The sequence below is a fragment of the Lampris incognitus genome, chromosome 13 (genome assembly GCF_029633865.1).
Source record: "Lampris incognitus isolate fLamInc1 chromosome 13, fLamInc1.hap2, whole genome shotgun sequence".
NCBI classification, from domain to species: domain Eukaryota; kingdom Metazoa; phylum Chordata; class Actinopteri; order Lampriformes; family Lampridae; genus Lampris; species Lampris incognitus.
Window position 1 is genome coordinate 28,125,209 of NC_079223.1, and position 14,156 is coordinate 28,139,364.

General features: G+C 44.3%; 1 protein-coding gene across 1 annotated transcript in view; it reads left to right on the plus strand.

The window, feature by feature from the left end:
- The window catches only part of ubr2 (ubiquitin protein ligase E3 component n-recognin 2), a 63,794-nt gene that overhangs the window by 47,550 nt on the left and 2,088 nt on the right, over positions 1-14,156 (plus strand). Inside the window, exons 28-46 of the mRNA XM_056292399.1 lie at positions 4,574-4,657; positions 4,762-4,943; positions 5,111-5,316; positions 7,051-7,144; positions 7,518-7,679; positions 7,849-7,940; positions 8,355-8,430; positions 8,556-8,704; positions 8,837-8,892; positions 9,238-9,334; positions 9,474-9,541; positions 9,723-9,861; positions 10,032-10,128; positions 11,164-11,294; positions 11,560-11,668; positions 11,866-11,922; positions 12,056-12,133; positions 12,964-13,134; positions 13,910-14,011. Of these exons, the coding sequence (XP_056148374.1) occupies positions 4,574-4,657; positions 4,762-4,943; positions 5,111-5,316; positions 7,051-7,144; positions 7,518-7,679; positions 7,849-7,940; positions 8,355-8,430; positions 8,556-8,704; positions 8,837-8,892; positions 9,238-9,334; positions 9,474-9,541; positions 9,723-9,861; positions 10,032-10,128; positions 11,164-11,294; positions 11,560-11,668; positions 11,866-11,922; positions 12,056-12,133; positions 12,964-13,134; positions 13,910-14,011 (2,150 nt within the window). The remainder of the gene's footprint in view (positions 1-4,573; positions 4,658-4,761; positions 4,944-5,110; positions 5,317-7,050; positions 7,145-7,517; positions 7,680-7,848; positions 7,941-8,354; positions 8,431-8,555; positions 8,705-8,836; positions 8,893-9,237; positions 9,335-9,473; positions 9,542-9,722; positions 9,862-10,031; positions 10,129-11,163; positions 11,295-11,559; positions 11,669-11,865; positions 11,923-12,055; positions 12,134-12,963; positions 13,135-13,909; positions 14,012-14,156) is intronic.

Consider the following 14,156-nt stretch of genomic DNA (forward strand, 5'->3'; position numbering starts at 1 on the left):
GAAGTGAAGAAGAGAGTGCAGGCAGGGTGGAGAAGAGTGTCAGGAGTGATTTGCAACAGAAGGGTACCAGCAAGAGTTCAAGGGAAGGTTTACAAGATGGTTGTGAGACCAGCTATTTCATATAGTTTGGAGATGGTGGTACTGACAGAAAGACACGAGGCAGAGCTGGAGGTGGCAGAGTTGAAGATACCAAGCTTTTCGTTGGGAGTGATGAAGATGGACAGGATTAGGAATGAGTATATTAGAGGGACAGCTCAGGTTTGACGGTTTGGAGCCAAAGCAAGACGCAAGATTGAGATGGTTTGGACATGTGCATAGGAGAGATGCTGGGTATATTGGGAGAGGGATGCTGAATATGGAGCTGCCAGGCAAGAGGAAAAGAGGAAGGCCAAAGAGGAGGTTTATGGATGTGGTGGGGGAAGATATGCAGGTGGCTGGCGTGGAGGAGCAAGATGCAGAAGACAGAAAGAGATGGAAATGGATAATCCGCTGTGGCGACCCTTAACAGGAGCAGCCAAAAGTAATAATTTTGAAAATAATTGTAATTAGTCCGATACCGTTTGTTAATTTTCTTTATAAATGTGAGCATATCATATGTTAATGTACAGTTGTACTTAATACATTAATACTTTAATTTATTAATTATTAATTTATTCGTTAGTTTAATTTAATTAATACATTAATATTTAATAGATAAATACTTGGTGGCGCAGTGGTTAGCGTGGTTGCCTCACAGCAAGAATGTCCTGGGTTCGAGCCCCAGGGTAATCCAACCTTGGGGGTCATCCCAGGTCGTCCTCTGTGTGCAGTTTGCATGTTCTCCCCATGTCTGCCTGGGTTTCCTCCGGGTGGTCCGGTTTCCTCCCACAGTCCAAGGACATGCAGGTCAGGTGAATCGGCCATACTAAATTGTGTGTGTGTGTGTGTGGGGGGGGTCTGTGATGGACTGGTAGCCTGTCCAGGGTGTCTCCCCGCCTTCCGCCCAATGACTGCTGGGATAAGCTCCAGCATCCCCGCGACCCTGAGAGCAGGATAAGTGGTTTGGATAATGGATGGATGGAAATGAATACTTTTTACTTTATTTTGCTCAGTCTTGTAATTCTGTTAGCTTGTGACCAGCACCAGGGTAATCCTGAAAGACATCAGAAATTAGCATTTAGTAGCTTATTTAAATAAAAAAGCAGATCTGTTTTTTTTCTCTGCTCATGTATCCTTGTCAACTAACTTTTTCCACCTCTAACCAGTTTGCGTGCCTGCAAGAGGCAGCTGTCCGTCTCTCTCTCTCTCTCTCTCTCGCTCTCGCTCTCGCTCTCGCTCTCGCTCTCGCTCTCTCTCTTCTCTGCTCTGCTCTGCTCTGCATGCTGGGGCGGTTAGGTGTATGAGCGTGAATGAGGGTGTTGAGAGTGATCTTTGGGATAGTTCACTGTTTTTCTACTGCTTTTAATCTCTGCATGGTAAGGTAAGAGGAGTTTACTTTTACTTCATTGCTAGTTGGTGGAAAGTGACTAGAGTAGCTGGTCGGAGTTTGGTGGTGTGCAGTATGGCATCCCTCCCTGGTGAGGGTTCGCCTCCCCTGTCCATTAGACAAAGGGTTAGAGTCGTGGTTGACTCATGGTACACGGTTGAACAGGTTCTCCTGGCTGTAGGAGAACAGGTCAACCATGAGAATATCACATATGGCTCTCAGATGAATAAAGCCGTGGTGGCTTTTGTCTAAGAGGAGCGTTTTGTCCACCTGTTGGTTGTGAAAGGCCTGGTGCTAGACGATTTATTTATAGCTGTCTCACCATTGTTTATGCCATCGACACGTATTACCATGTCAGGCATACCTCCATTTATCCCGAATGAGCTCTTTTAACTCCTCCTCATTTAAGAGAATCTTTAAGAGAACTGAGTTGTTTCAGAAAGTTTGCTAGTGGGTTCAAAGCAGTTCATGTGAATTGTAAAGACGCTAGACTACGGCATGTTAACACCCTGCTGAGACAGGCATTTATGTATTTAAATGATTCTTCACAACATCTAGAAGTGTCATTTAAAGTTCATTCATTCATTCATTCATCATCTGCCACTTCTCTGGGGTTGGGTCGCAGCAAGCTAAATAGGGCACTCCAGACGTCCCTCTCCCCAGCAACGCCCTCCAGTACCTCCTGGGGAATCCCAAGGTGGTCCCAGGCCAGATTGGACATGTAGTCCCTCCAGCGAGTTCTTGGTCTACCCCGGGGTTTCCTCCCAGTTGGCCGTGCCTGGTAAACCTCCAAAGGAAGGTGCCCAGGAGGCATCCTAATCAGATGCCCGAACCACCTCAACTGGCTCCTTTCGACACAAAGGAGCAGTGGCTCTACTCCGAGCTCCCTCTGGATGGCCGAGCTCCTCACTCTATCTCTTAGGCTGAGCCCAGACACCCTACAGAGGAAACTCATTTCAGCTGCTTGTATCTGTGATCTCACCCTTTCAGTCACTACCCAAAGCTCATCACCATAGGTGAGGGTTGGAACGAAGATTGACTGGTAAATTGAGAGCTTTGCCTTTCCGTGGAACAACAGAACAACTCTTTACCCTTGTGGAAGTGCTGTGGGGGGCATGGGAGTTTGAACAGTCAGTCTACATGCGTTTTGTGGACTTGGGAGAAGGCTTACAACCATGTCCCGGGGCACTCTTGGGGGGGAGGGGGGTACTGCAGGAGTATGGGGTACCGGGGCAGTTGCTACAAGCCATCCGGTCCTTGTATAACCAAAGTGAGAGCTGTGTCCGTATTCTCGGCACAAAGTAAAACACATTTTCGGTGGGTGTCAGACTCTGCCAAGGTTGTCCCTTATCTCCGATTCTGTTTGTGATATTCATGGACAGGATCTCAAGGCGCAGCCAAGGTGAGGAGTGTGTCCATTTTGGGAACCTCAGAATTGCATCTCTGCTCTTCACAGATGATGTGGTTTTGTTGGCTTCATCAGAACGCGACCTCCAGCGCGCACTGGGACGGTTTGCAGCTGAGTGTGAAATGGCTGGGATGAGAGTCAGCACCTCCAAGTCTGAGGCCATGGTTCTCTACCAGAAAATGGTGGATTGCTCCCTCCGGGTTGAGGATGAGTTGTTGCCTCAAGTGAAGGAGTTCAAGTTTCTCGGGGTCATTTAAAGTCAAATATGAAAATGGTTTCTACACTGTGTATGCAAGTTCTGGCAGTATGAAATGTTTAGAGTGTGACGATATCTGCCACAAATGTTCATGCTGCCCGCACAGGGAGCCCACAGCGGGCAGTAATTCATGTGAGCCACAGCCTGGAGGCACCGCTGAGAGCGGTAGCCCGCAAACAGCACAGCAGGCAGCGGGAGATACCGCAACCGGTGATCCGCAACCTGGTATGAAGGGAAATGAAACAACTGAGCAGGACAGCAATAATGAAAATAATGGTAATGTAAGTTGGACTGAAGCACAGGCTATGGATGTATGCAGAGACGGAGGACAGACAGAACCAGTGAGAGACAGTCAGACAGCTGAGGCTGAGTCAGGTTTCTGCAACAAGTGAGTCACACTATGAAAACGCTAAAAATGAAGATGAGTAAATGTTATAAGATGGTTGCCTATCACAGTTTACTGATATTGTGTCACAAGGTGATCAGCAGTCATATTCATTAAAGGAGATTAATGATTTCCTTGATGAAACTTATGGCAGACAGTCTGTGGAAATAACAGATTTCTTCTCTTATGTGGACAGTTTTGTTAACTCGGTTATGAAGATTAGAAAAACAGTTGGATATGAAGAGCTCGGTAAACAGAAGCGGTTTCGTCTAAAGATTCTGACTAAACTTGGTAAATAAAGCGAGGAAAGGTTCCTTTAAATGCACAAAATTAAAAATGGGTGATGCAAAAAAGGTGTTTTCATCTTGGAAAGGTTTCACTGTTATCTTTTCCTTTTCTTTCTTTTTTTATGGAAAGTTTGCCGGTAGGAAGTTTAAATATAAACGGAGGATGGGCTAGGGATAAGTGAGGTATGGTACCTAGCTGAGTAGAGCTAAAAACATAGATGCGCTCTTTCTACAGGAGACACATAGCTCAGTAGACAATGAGGTAGAGTGGGTAATAAGTTGGCCAGTTGGCCAGTTTTTTTTTTTTTTAAACCCTGGTACCAACCTTAGTGAGGGTATAACTGTTCTTTTCTCACACCCCCCCCCCTTTTTTTTTTCCTGATGCCCGACCAAACTGGAGGTAACACAGGGATTCGAACCGCCAATCCCCATGTTGTTAGGCAGTGGAATAGACGGCTATGCTACCCAGATGTCCCTGTATCTTTGTTTTTGCTGTGTATGGGGCCTGTTGTTCAATATGTACAGGACTGTGTTAATTCTACTGTTTTTTTTAATATAAATGAAAAATTGGACCATTAAAGGATTAGTTAAAGGTCAAGGTCTCTCTGTCTCTCTCTCCAGAGCCTCACAATTCCTTCTCTAATTAACTTATGTATCTACAGGTCAACTGTTGCAATGTTTGCCAGACCAGGATGTACGACGGAACACTTCTACAGGTGTCTATGTGAGTGTGTATCAGTGAGATTGTTAACCTAGTGTTTTCTGTCCTCAGATGGTGACGACCATAAAAACCATGAGAGAGCGTAGCCCTGCCACCTCAGCTGTTAGTACCTGTGGAGGACAGGGTCTGGAGGAGGTCTGACACACACACACACACAAACATAGATATTAATCAGTGATCAGAGCCATTATCTTTACCTGTGCTCATCACAGATCTGTCAAATTCTCTCTCCCTCCCAGGTGGCAGGTGAGCGAGACAAAGCAGAGAAGAAGAGGAAGGCAGAGATGGCTCGTCTTCGCAGAGAGAAGGTCATGGCCCAGATGTCTGAGATGCAGAAACATTTCATTAATGAGAACAAAGAACTGTTTCAACAGAGCCTGGAGGAGCTGGAGGCTTCCACTTCATCTGGACCAGACCACAGGTAATGCATGCACACATACACACAGATTCACAAACCCTGAATATGTAAGTTTTTCACATACTTTTTCTGACCTGATCAGGATGAACTGATGCCATTCTAACATCACCTCCACCCTGTCCTACCTGTCTCTCCTTGCTTTTTCTGTCTCTCTCCGTCTTCTCTCTCAGTCCAGTGTGTGTGGAGGTACCAGCAGCAGTGGTGTGTGTTGGTCCATGGCAGTCAGTGCGTGCAGACAGGCGTCAGTTGGTGACCTGCATCCTTTGCCAGGAGGAGCAGGAGGTCAAAGGTCAGGGCAGAGCCATGGTGCTGGCAGCCTTCGTTCAGAGGTCCACTGTCCTATCCAAGAATCGCCGTAGACCCCCCCCTGACCCAGGTGAGAGGACATAAATGTAGTTATATTAAAGCTATAATCCTGAAAATTTACACGCAATCAAATATCCTTAGTGATTCTTTCTATCTCTGGTGTATTTAAGACAATATTTTATCAGTGAATATTAAATCCTACAGACTTAGGTAGTATTTGATGTGAATGTCCGGTAGGACTTTATCAGGAACAATGATAGGGTGTGTAGTGTTTTCCATCTTCATCATAGCAGCTAAATGAGGAAAAAGAAGGCATGTGGTGTTGAATTTTATGAAGTGAAGTAATGTCTAACAAGCAGATATGACAGAACAAGCTAGTAGAAGACCTTTACCAACAGATAGTACAACATCAATAAGAAAAACTCACGTTCAACCAGGTTTTTTTGGTTTGGTTCTGAGACAACAGCACTGCTGACTTATCACATCTGCCAACCTCTACGCATTCTGAGTAGTCACTCCACATTTTGAGAACAAAATACGCGACTACGAGTTGATAGTCAAAAATACGCAAAAGCGCTCGCTTTAAAACAAATGCTTGGCCGCTGTGATGGCCGAGTGGAATAAACCGCCGTTCTTGCAATCTGCTCGTCATGTGGCTGGGAGGTTCGTATCCCAGACTCGCCGTAACCGGTCACGGCCAGAGCGTCCGCCACGGGGTAAGGCATTCATTAGGCCACCCTTACCCGAGGGATAGTGGGTGTAAATCGGTGTAGTGTTCGGGGACTCGTCATTCTCCAGCAACCCCTCTGGCCCATCCGGGCGCCTGCAGCCAAGCAACCGAAAGCATTCTCCCTACGTCTCCTTCGCGGCCTGAAGGCAATTCAATCCATGCGCGGCTTCAGCGTGTAAAACAGCAAGAGCAGCCGACACAAGTTTGAAGGAAGCTGGTGTTACAACTATCTCCTTCCTGTGGAAATGTGAGCCAGGGTAGTTATTCGACAAGAGTTTTGGCCATATGCCATTGGGTTAATCGGGTGGGATAAGGGGAAAAACTAGAAATACATTTATTAAAAAAAAAGCTTAAGTGATTTTAGGCCTCCATAAAACTTTTTAGTTTATTTTGGCCTTCAAATTGATTTTTTTTTCTCGACGCAAGCCTACTAACATGGTGAAGTTATGAATCCCAGTAACTGGTGGTTTTCTTTTTGATTTCAGTATTCGATAAATAAGTGTTTTTTCACAATGTACTGTGTAATGTCTTTTTTTCAGTGTGTGCTTTTGGCACGCACACAAGCACAAAATTTTTTTTGTATGCGTGCACGCAAAAAGGACTACTCATTTTTATTCTTTAGGGTTGGCAGGTCTGACTTATTCATTTGGAATGGAGCTCAAGCAACAGTCCCCTTACTAACACCTACATATGACACACGCTTTTACACTAAAACAGGAGATTCAGGATATATCTTTTAATTCAACTTAAGCAGGTAAGTTTACATAAACTAGAATTTTGTCATGTTGGGATTCTCAACATGAATTTGTCTGTGTGAACCTTACCGTGTGATTGGTGGATTTTTTTTCAATTTTTTATGATATGCCGACAAAGGTGTTTTGATTGTCCAGTTTTGCTGACGATATGAATTTGTTGTCCTATGTTATCATGTTATCAGTGCCGCCATCTTGGCATTTCAAATTGTCTTATTCAAAACTCTGTGTGTGTGTGTGTGTGTGTGTGTGTGTGTGTGTGTGTGTGTGTGTGTGTGTGTGTGTGTGTGTGTGTGTGTGTGTGTGTGTGTGTGTGTTCCAGAGAGCCATGATCCTCTGTTCATGAATCCTGACCTCGCCTTTGGTACTCACACCGCTAGCTGTGGTCATATCATGCATTCCACCTGCTGGCAAAGGTGAGTACTGCATCTTAAATCCCTGGATGATTGGACATGAACTCATCTTTTGTTCCATTCCATTTCCATTCATAGATTACAAATGAGAATGGAATATTTTGGAATGCATCAGTGAAAGTACATGCTGACATTAAAAAAAAACAAAAAAAACAGAAGTTGCAAAAACAAAATGCAGGTTTGCTTTATCTGGACTTTACTGCTATTAAATCAAATGGCAATGAGCAGCACTCTGTTATATGTTATTAATACATTATGTCTTACAATGTTGTGTCAGAATCATTTGTGTTTATGTTACCTTGTGTGGGTGCGCGCGTGTATATGTGTGTTTGTGTATATGTGTGTATTTCTCTGTGTGGTGGCTGTGTGTGTGTAGGTACTTTGAGGCAGTCCAGGCTAAGGAGCAGCGTCGCCAGCAGAGGGTCAGAGTTCATACGAGCTATGATGTGGAGAACGGAGAGTTTCTCTGTCCTCTCTGTCAGTGTCTGAGCAACACAGTCATCCCTCTACTGCCACGCGCACAAACCCACTCACCAAGGTAGGCACACACACATGCCACGCGCACTCACACGCTGACATCTAGATATACCCAAACATACACCATGGTTACGTTTACTGTAAGCATCTTGTTTCCAGTTAACACTGTAGAGTGTTATATGATGAACTGTCTACTCTTGTGAATGTTAATGCTGTTTGTGGATGTTAAGTGCTGACCAGCCCAGTCTTGAACAGTGGCTGAAAACCACCGGCCAGCAAGTAGCAGCCCTGCACTCCACCCACAGGAAACAGCTGTCTGATGGTGAGCCTGCCTCTCCATTCACCTCACTGAGCAGGATTTGTTAATCATCCTGACACTGCCTGTCTGTTATTCATAGGGGAGGGACGTTAATCCATGCAATCTGTATCGTTCAGTCAAATATTTTTCAGATCTTCTGTCCTTTTAAATGTGTGAAGTTTAGATCTGTTTAATTTTCAGTATGTTCCATTATCTGAAAGACAAGAGGAACTGTAATACTTACCACAGACAAGAAATGAAAGAAAGGAAGACCGTATGTCACAATCAGAAGTTCTAAACTGTATTGAGTCGTAGACATGCATGATTTATATGACATGCACAAACTCACACCTTTAATCTATTAAAGAACAGTGTGGAATTGGACTGCAGAGTGGTTCTAAATTGTGTGTGTGTTCATGCACATGGATGAACATGCAGGTGGAGAGGCAGAGGAAGAGATGGAGAGAGAGGAGAGTTCTCCACCCAAGGGCTTCAGAGTGGACCACATCCCCATGTGAGTCACGTGACACCATCTGTATGGAGCGTTCACTCTGCTGTGTGACTCAGTCTGACACACAGCCAATGGGAGGCGTCGATTCTGTCACACCTGTGTTGAATAGGTGGTGTTTCTCTCTTTAGGAACCCTTTTTCCAGCAGTATCAGAGAGATGCTGACCACCTTTGGGACAGCCACATATAAAATCGGCCTAAAGGTGAACCCCAATGACCAGGACTCAAGAGTGCCCATCATGTCCTGGGCCAGCTGTGCCTACACCATTCAGTCTATAGGTATTCATATTCCCAGTGTGTAGCATACACAGACACCCCCATACACACACTGGTGACTCTTAAACAGTTTAACCCTAATAATAAAATATGGCACAGATGTAACGCTACCTAATCCGAGCTCTGTCTATCCAGAGAGGCTGCTGGTGGATGAAGAGAAACCCTTGTTTGGAAGTTTACCATGCAGACAGGTAACTAACCACCTACATCTATAAACCTACATCTAAACCTACCAAAGGGTTATATAAGTTAATGATTCAGCAACTACTATATAACAAGGGTTACAACATAAAGCCAACAGCCCATATGAAGTTACAACATGCCAAATGACAAAGATATGATATGAGACCAGCATGCTAGTTATCGATATTATAATATGTCACCAAATACTGTAAACTCAGTTCCAGATCCACTAATGTGTGTGTGTGTGTGTGTGTGTGTGTGTGTGTGTGTGTGTGTGTGTGTGTGTGTGTGTGTGTGTGTGTGTGTGTGTGTGTGTGTGTGTGTGTGTGTGTGTGTGTAAATACATGTCTCAGGATGATTGTCTAAGTTCTCTGACCAGGTTTGCCTCTGCCTGCTGGACTGCAGCTCCACTGACTACAGTCCAGACTCACTGTATGAGACTATTGTCAGGTACACACACCTGCTATCAAGAAACACAAACATTATACATCTAAATACACAATGTATGCACAGATTCACAACCAAAAATCTTGATGTTCGTGTGGGAATCCATGACTTGTGATGTTCATGACTTGTTTTGTGTGTGTAGCTGTGCTTCCAGACCCCCAGGTACAGAATGCTCCTTGTATCCTGGACATTGACATGTTTCACCTACTGGTGAGTCTCTTTTCTTTTGACTGCCTGCCTGTCAGTCTTTGTCTCTTTGTCTTTCAGTCTGTCTGTCCCACTGTCACTGTGTATTTCAATAGTCCTCAATCATCTCTCTCTCTGTTTCTGTCTCTCTGTCTTGCGCTCTCTGTCTCTCTCGCTCTCTTTCTCTTTCTCTCTCTCTCACCAGGTTTCCAGTGTGTTGTCCTACAGTTCAATAAACTGTCTGGACCAATCGGGGCAGAATGTGCTCGACTCCGCTCACCTCCACCTCCTCCACCTCATCACTGTGGCACACATGGTTCAGATCCTCCTCACCTGCACACCAGGTCAGACACATGAACACACACACACACAGAGCAGGCAGCTGTCTGCTCCACACTCCACACAAGGTGTAATGAATCCGCTCTTTAATGGCTGTTTGTGTCCTTGTGTATACGTGTGTGCACATGCACGTGTGAATAGTCACTGTATGTATGGCTTTGTGTATTTATTTTAGTGGAGGTGAGTATGGATCAAGAGAGTGGAACAGCAGAGAGAGAAGAGGAGGAAATGATCTGTCAGCTATACAACCACCTGAGAACACACCTGGACAGGTATACACACACACACACACACACACACACACACACACACACACACAACTACACCTGGACAGGTATACACACAAATCATAACATTTACCTGGACAGATGGCGCCCACACATACATAAACACAGAATATGGCTGAGGTGAGTTGTACCAGTATAGAGTTATTAGGGCTTATACTTATGACCAACGTCTATTGAATATTTCCTTAGCACCATCTAAAAATCTGACCAGGTGCAGCTAAGTCCAACGTATGCTCTGCGTGTTCATGTTTATATGTTTTATCAGATACCGCTTGAATGTTGCTAGACTATAGTACTTCTACTGCAAAACTACTACAAACACAGGAACTTAACTTATTCTTTAGTTATTTGCTTAGCGTAAATGCTAAAATGACTTCTGAAACAAAAACAACAAAAAAAGAACAACTTGGACAAAGAAATGATAAAACATACCAAAAGCAGCATCAGCATAGAATCTATTAACAACTGCAACACAGTAGACCATGGTTGGTTCCCATCGGAGACATGCGCTAAGGTGAGAGCGCATCAGTTAATTTAGATAGCGTGACACTGAAATGAAAGTGTTCAATCAACTCACTCCTCTGCAATGCATCCAAAGGATTTGTACCATCTCTTAAACTGCTCTTCTGGTTTTACAAACTCTGAACGGGATGCACCATGGTGGGGGAATTGGCTTTTATTTTGCAGAGGGGTTGCCGTTACTAGGCGTAGATCTTGGATTTAGATGTAGTGCTCTGCCCAGGCAGTGCAAGAGGCTGAGTTTTTGGGATAATCATGAGATTAGGCCCCCGCTGGCAGGATCAACCAGAACACACACACACGCGCGCGCACACACAGCTTTAAACACACACTCTTCATGTGACTTGTTGCACAGTATTAGCTATATATATTGCACTCTCAAGTATGTGTGTTTATGGGTGTTCTGTTTGTGATTGGCTTTCCGTGGATTGATTATAGATGTATAAATTTGTTAACGTGTGTTACCATGTATTTTTCATGCATATGTGTGTGTTCCTCCAGCCTGCTGCCTCCTTTGTCATCTGGTTGGCACGTGTGGCGTTGTGTGAAGGCCGGCATCCTGCCCTTCCTCAGAGCCTCTGCCCTCTTCTTCCACCACCTCAACACAACATCAGCCCCCCTAGAGCTACACGGTAACACACACACATAAATGATGTAATTATTGGAATTTTTATTTTAAGTTTTTATCTGTTGGATAAATTTTTTTCATAACTTTGAACCTGGGTTCAAAACAGAGCTGTAAAAAAGTTACACTCACAAACACACTTTATTACCATAAACTGGTATTTATACCAGTGTAACCAATAAGCTCTCTGTTAAAACCTGTTAGAAGTTGAACAGTGTTTGATTTTGATAGTCATTCCTCAACCTTGTTGTCAATATTCTGGGTCTCTGCAGTTGTTGGTCCTGGTCAGTGGGAGGCGCTGTGCAGCTACCTCAGTTTACCCTCCAATCTGCTGCAGCTCTACCACAGCCAGCTCTCACTGCTGGAGCCATTGATACAGAGGTACACACACCACAGACACACACTCATACAACAGACAGACATACACATATACATGCTCAGAATCACACACACAAGAATACACTTACATACACAAACCAGACACACAAACACAGATGCTGTCACATCCACTCACACTCATGTCGTGGAAGTAACTTTGTGTCAGACTAAACTCTTGCTGTCTGCCCTCCTGCCTGTAGGTGGTGCTGTCACCCAGCTGTCAGAGAGGCTCTGCAGGGAGGGAGTGTTCTCATAAGGTAGGAGGAGGTTCCCTTAGCACACTAAGACTTTTCACAATGCATCTATCTCATACCAATAATATGAATGAAACCAAAAAGACACAAGTACAACCAGACCTTTGTTTCCTCCTCCTGTTTCCTGTCTTTCCAGGTTCCCCAGAGAGTCCAACAGACTTATAGACCTGCCTGAAGACTACAGCTCTCTCATCAACCAAGCATCCAGCTTCACGTCAGCAATCAAACGCACCCCCCACACACACACACACACACACACACACACACTAGAACACTACATACTTATCTGTGACACTAAAACCACACAGACCACCACAAACTTAACTGTTTAGCATTCTCATACAAATGTGAATGGAGTAAATGGTGATATAAATCAATCTGCCCCCTGTATTTAGACCCTATTTTTGAATCAGGAATAACTCCATAGAAAAAAACCTGATAAGCAAAAAATGTTAAGAAAGCTCAAGAAGAGCGTTAAGAGGATGGCTTCCTCTTCCAGGACAGATTGACGTTCATTAGAGGGGCAGTAATAGATTTGCAATAACCACCAATACTGCATTAAATGATTACCAACAGATAATACAATGTTGATAAGTAAAAATCAGGTTCAGCCATGTATTTAGAAGTTGAATAAAGACAATATCTGGAGCACACAGCCAATAGCAAAAATAATTTAGTAGGTGCAAATGATAAGCTAACTTTTCAATGTGAAGTGTGTTCATCAGAGTCAAAGAGATACAATGACTGTCGAAGTGTTTTAATGACCACAGACTGGTAAACAGTCTCACTGCAGGGGCAAGTGATGGCCGTAGTTTAGAACAGCCAATATAATTTTGCCACAACACACAAATAAATAATTGTTAATAAAATGTCACAAGTTATTTTGCGCTAAAGGCATCCTCTTACTTGTCTGTGTGAGACAGTGGCTGATGTGTGGTATTTCTCTCATGTCCAAAAGTGTTCACGGGGCTTTGGGTGACTGTGTCGCCCCCTTGTGTTTGGGTGATGGACTGGGTTAATGGCGGTGTCTCTGTCTCCGTGCAGGTGTCCCAGGTCAGGGGTGGATAAGTCTCGTGCTCCCACACTGTGCCTGGTGTGCGGTGCCATGCTGTGCTCCCAGAGCTACTGCTGTCAGACTGAGCTGGAGGGCGAGGACGTCGGCGCCTGCACCGCTCACACCTTCAGCTGTGGTGCCGGCCTGGGACTCTTCCTCAGGTAACACCTGAAGACACTTGCACACATACGTTCTCAAGCATTATCAGAATAAACTGCTGCTGATTTTCTGGTGAAGGCAGTAGCTACTGTTGTTCACACAAACAACGCTTAGTGCTATTTATGCGCCTTTTGATTATTCATACACCACCACCAATCCCTGGAAAGTCCTCTCTTGTTTCCCAGAAATTAAGTTTAAGTCTTTACAACAGAGCTACTGGAGTGTTTAAAAACAGCAGCTGAAGCTGTTTGGTTCATTACTGCTGTCTAATCGTTTCATCCACTCCAATGTGAAGGAGCTCCTTTATCTCAGGGTCCGTCCAATTTGACATTTTAGCCAAACTTCAACTTAACCGTTTGGCGTGAAATACTCGTTTTTCGATAGCCTATTGTATGGATGAACAACAGAATCTCCCGCACTACATGTTTTAAACGCTTTACATGGTGCTGAATAATCTGGTCACCATCTGACTAATTTGCATGATAGGAACGGTAACACAACAGTTTTTTTCAAACCTTAACTGATGTGAACGTTAGCAGTATTGCTAACAGGTCTTTAGTAATCAGAAAGTCACAAGTGGTTTTCCCTCATGTCGATACCGCCCCCTATTCACACATGACCCCATGATGTCAAAATGACGATAAGTTAATATTAAAGGCAGCATGTTGAATGTACCTTGAGAGAGAGACAGTGAGTGTGTGTGTGTGTGTGTGTGTGTGTGTGTGTGTGTGTGTGTGTGTGTGCGCGGTAACAGTGGTGTATTATGTCTCTCTGCAGGGTAAGAGAGAGCCAGGTGTTGTTCCTGGCAGGTAAAACCAAGGGCTGCTTCTATCCCCCTCCTTACCTGGATGACTATGGAGAGACTGACCAGGGACTGAGGTCAGCAGATACACACACACACACACACACACACACACACACTCTCTGTTAAAACATACACAGCTACAAATTATTTCTGTTATACATTAATTCCCTATAAGATTGAAATTCGTAAAGGTAAAGTTGCTGAAGCCTAAAATCTGTA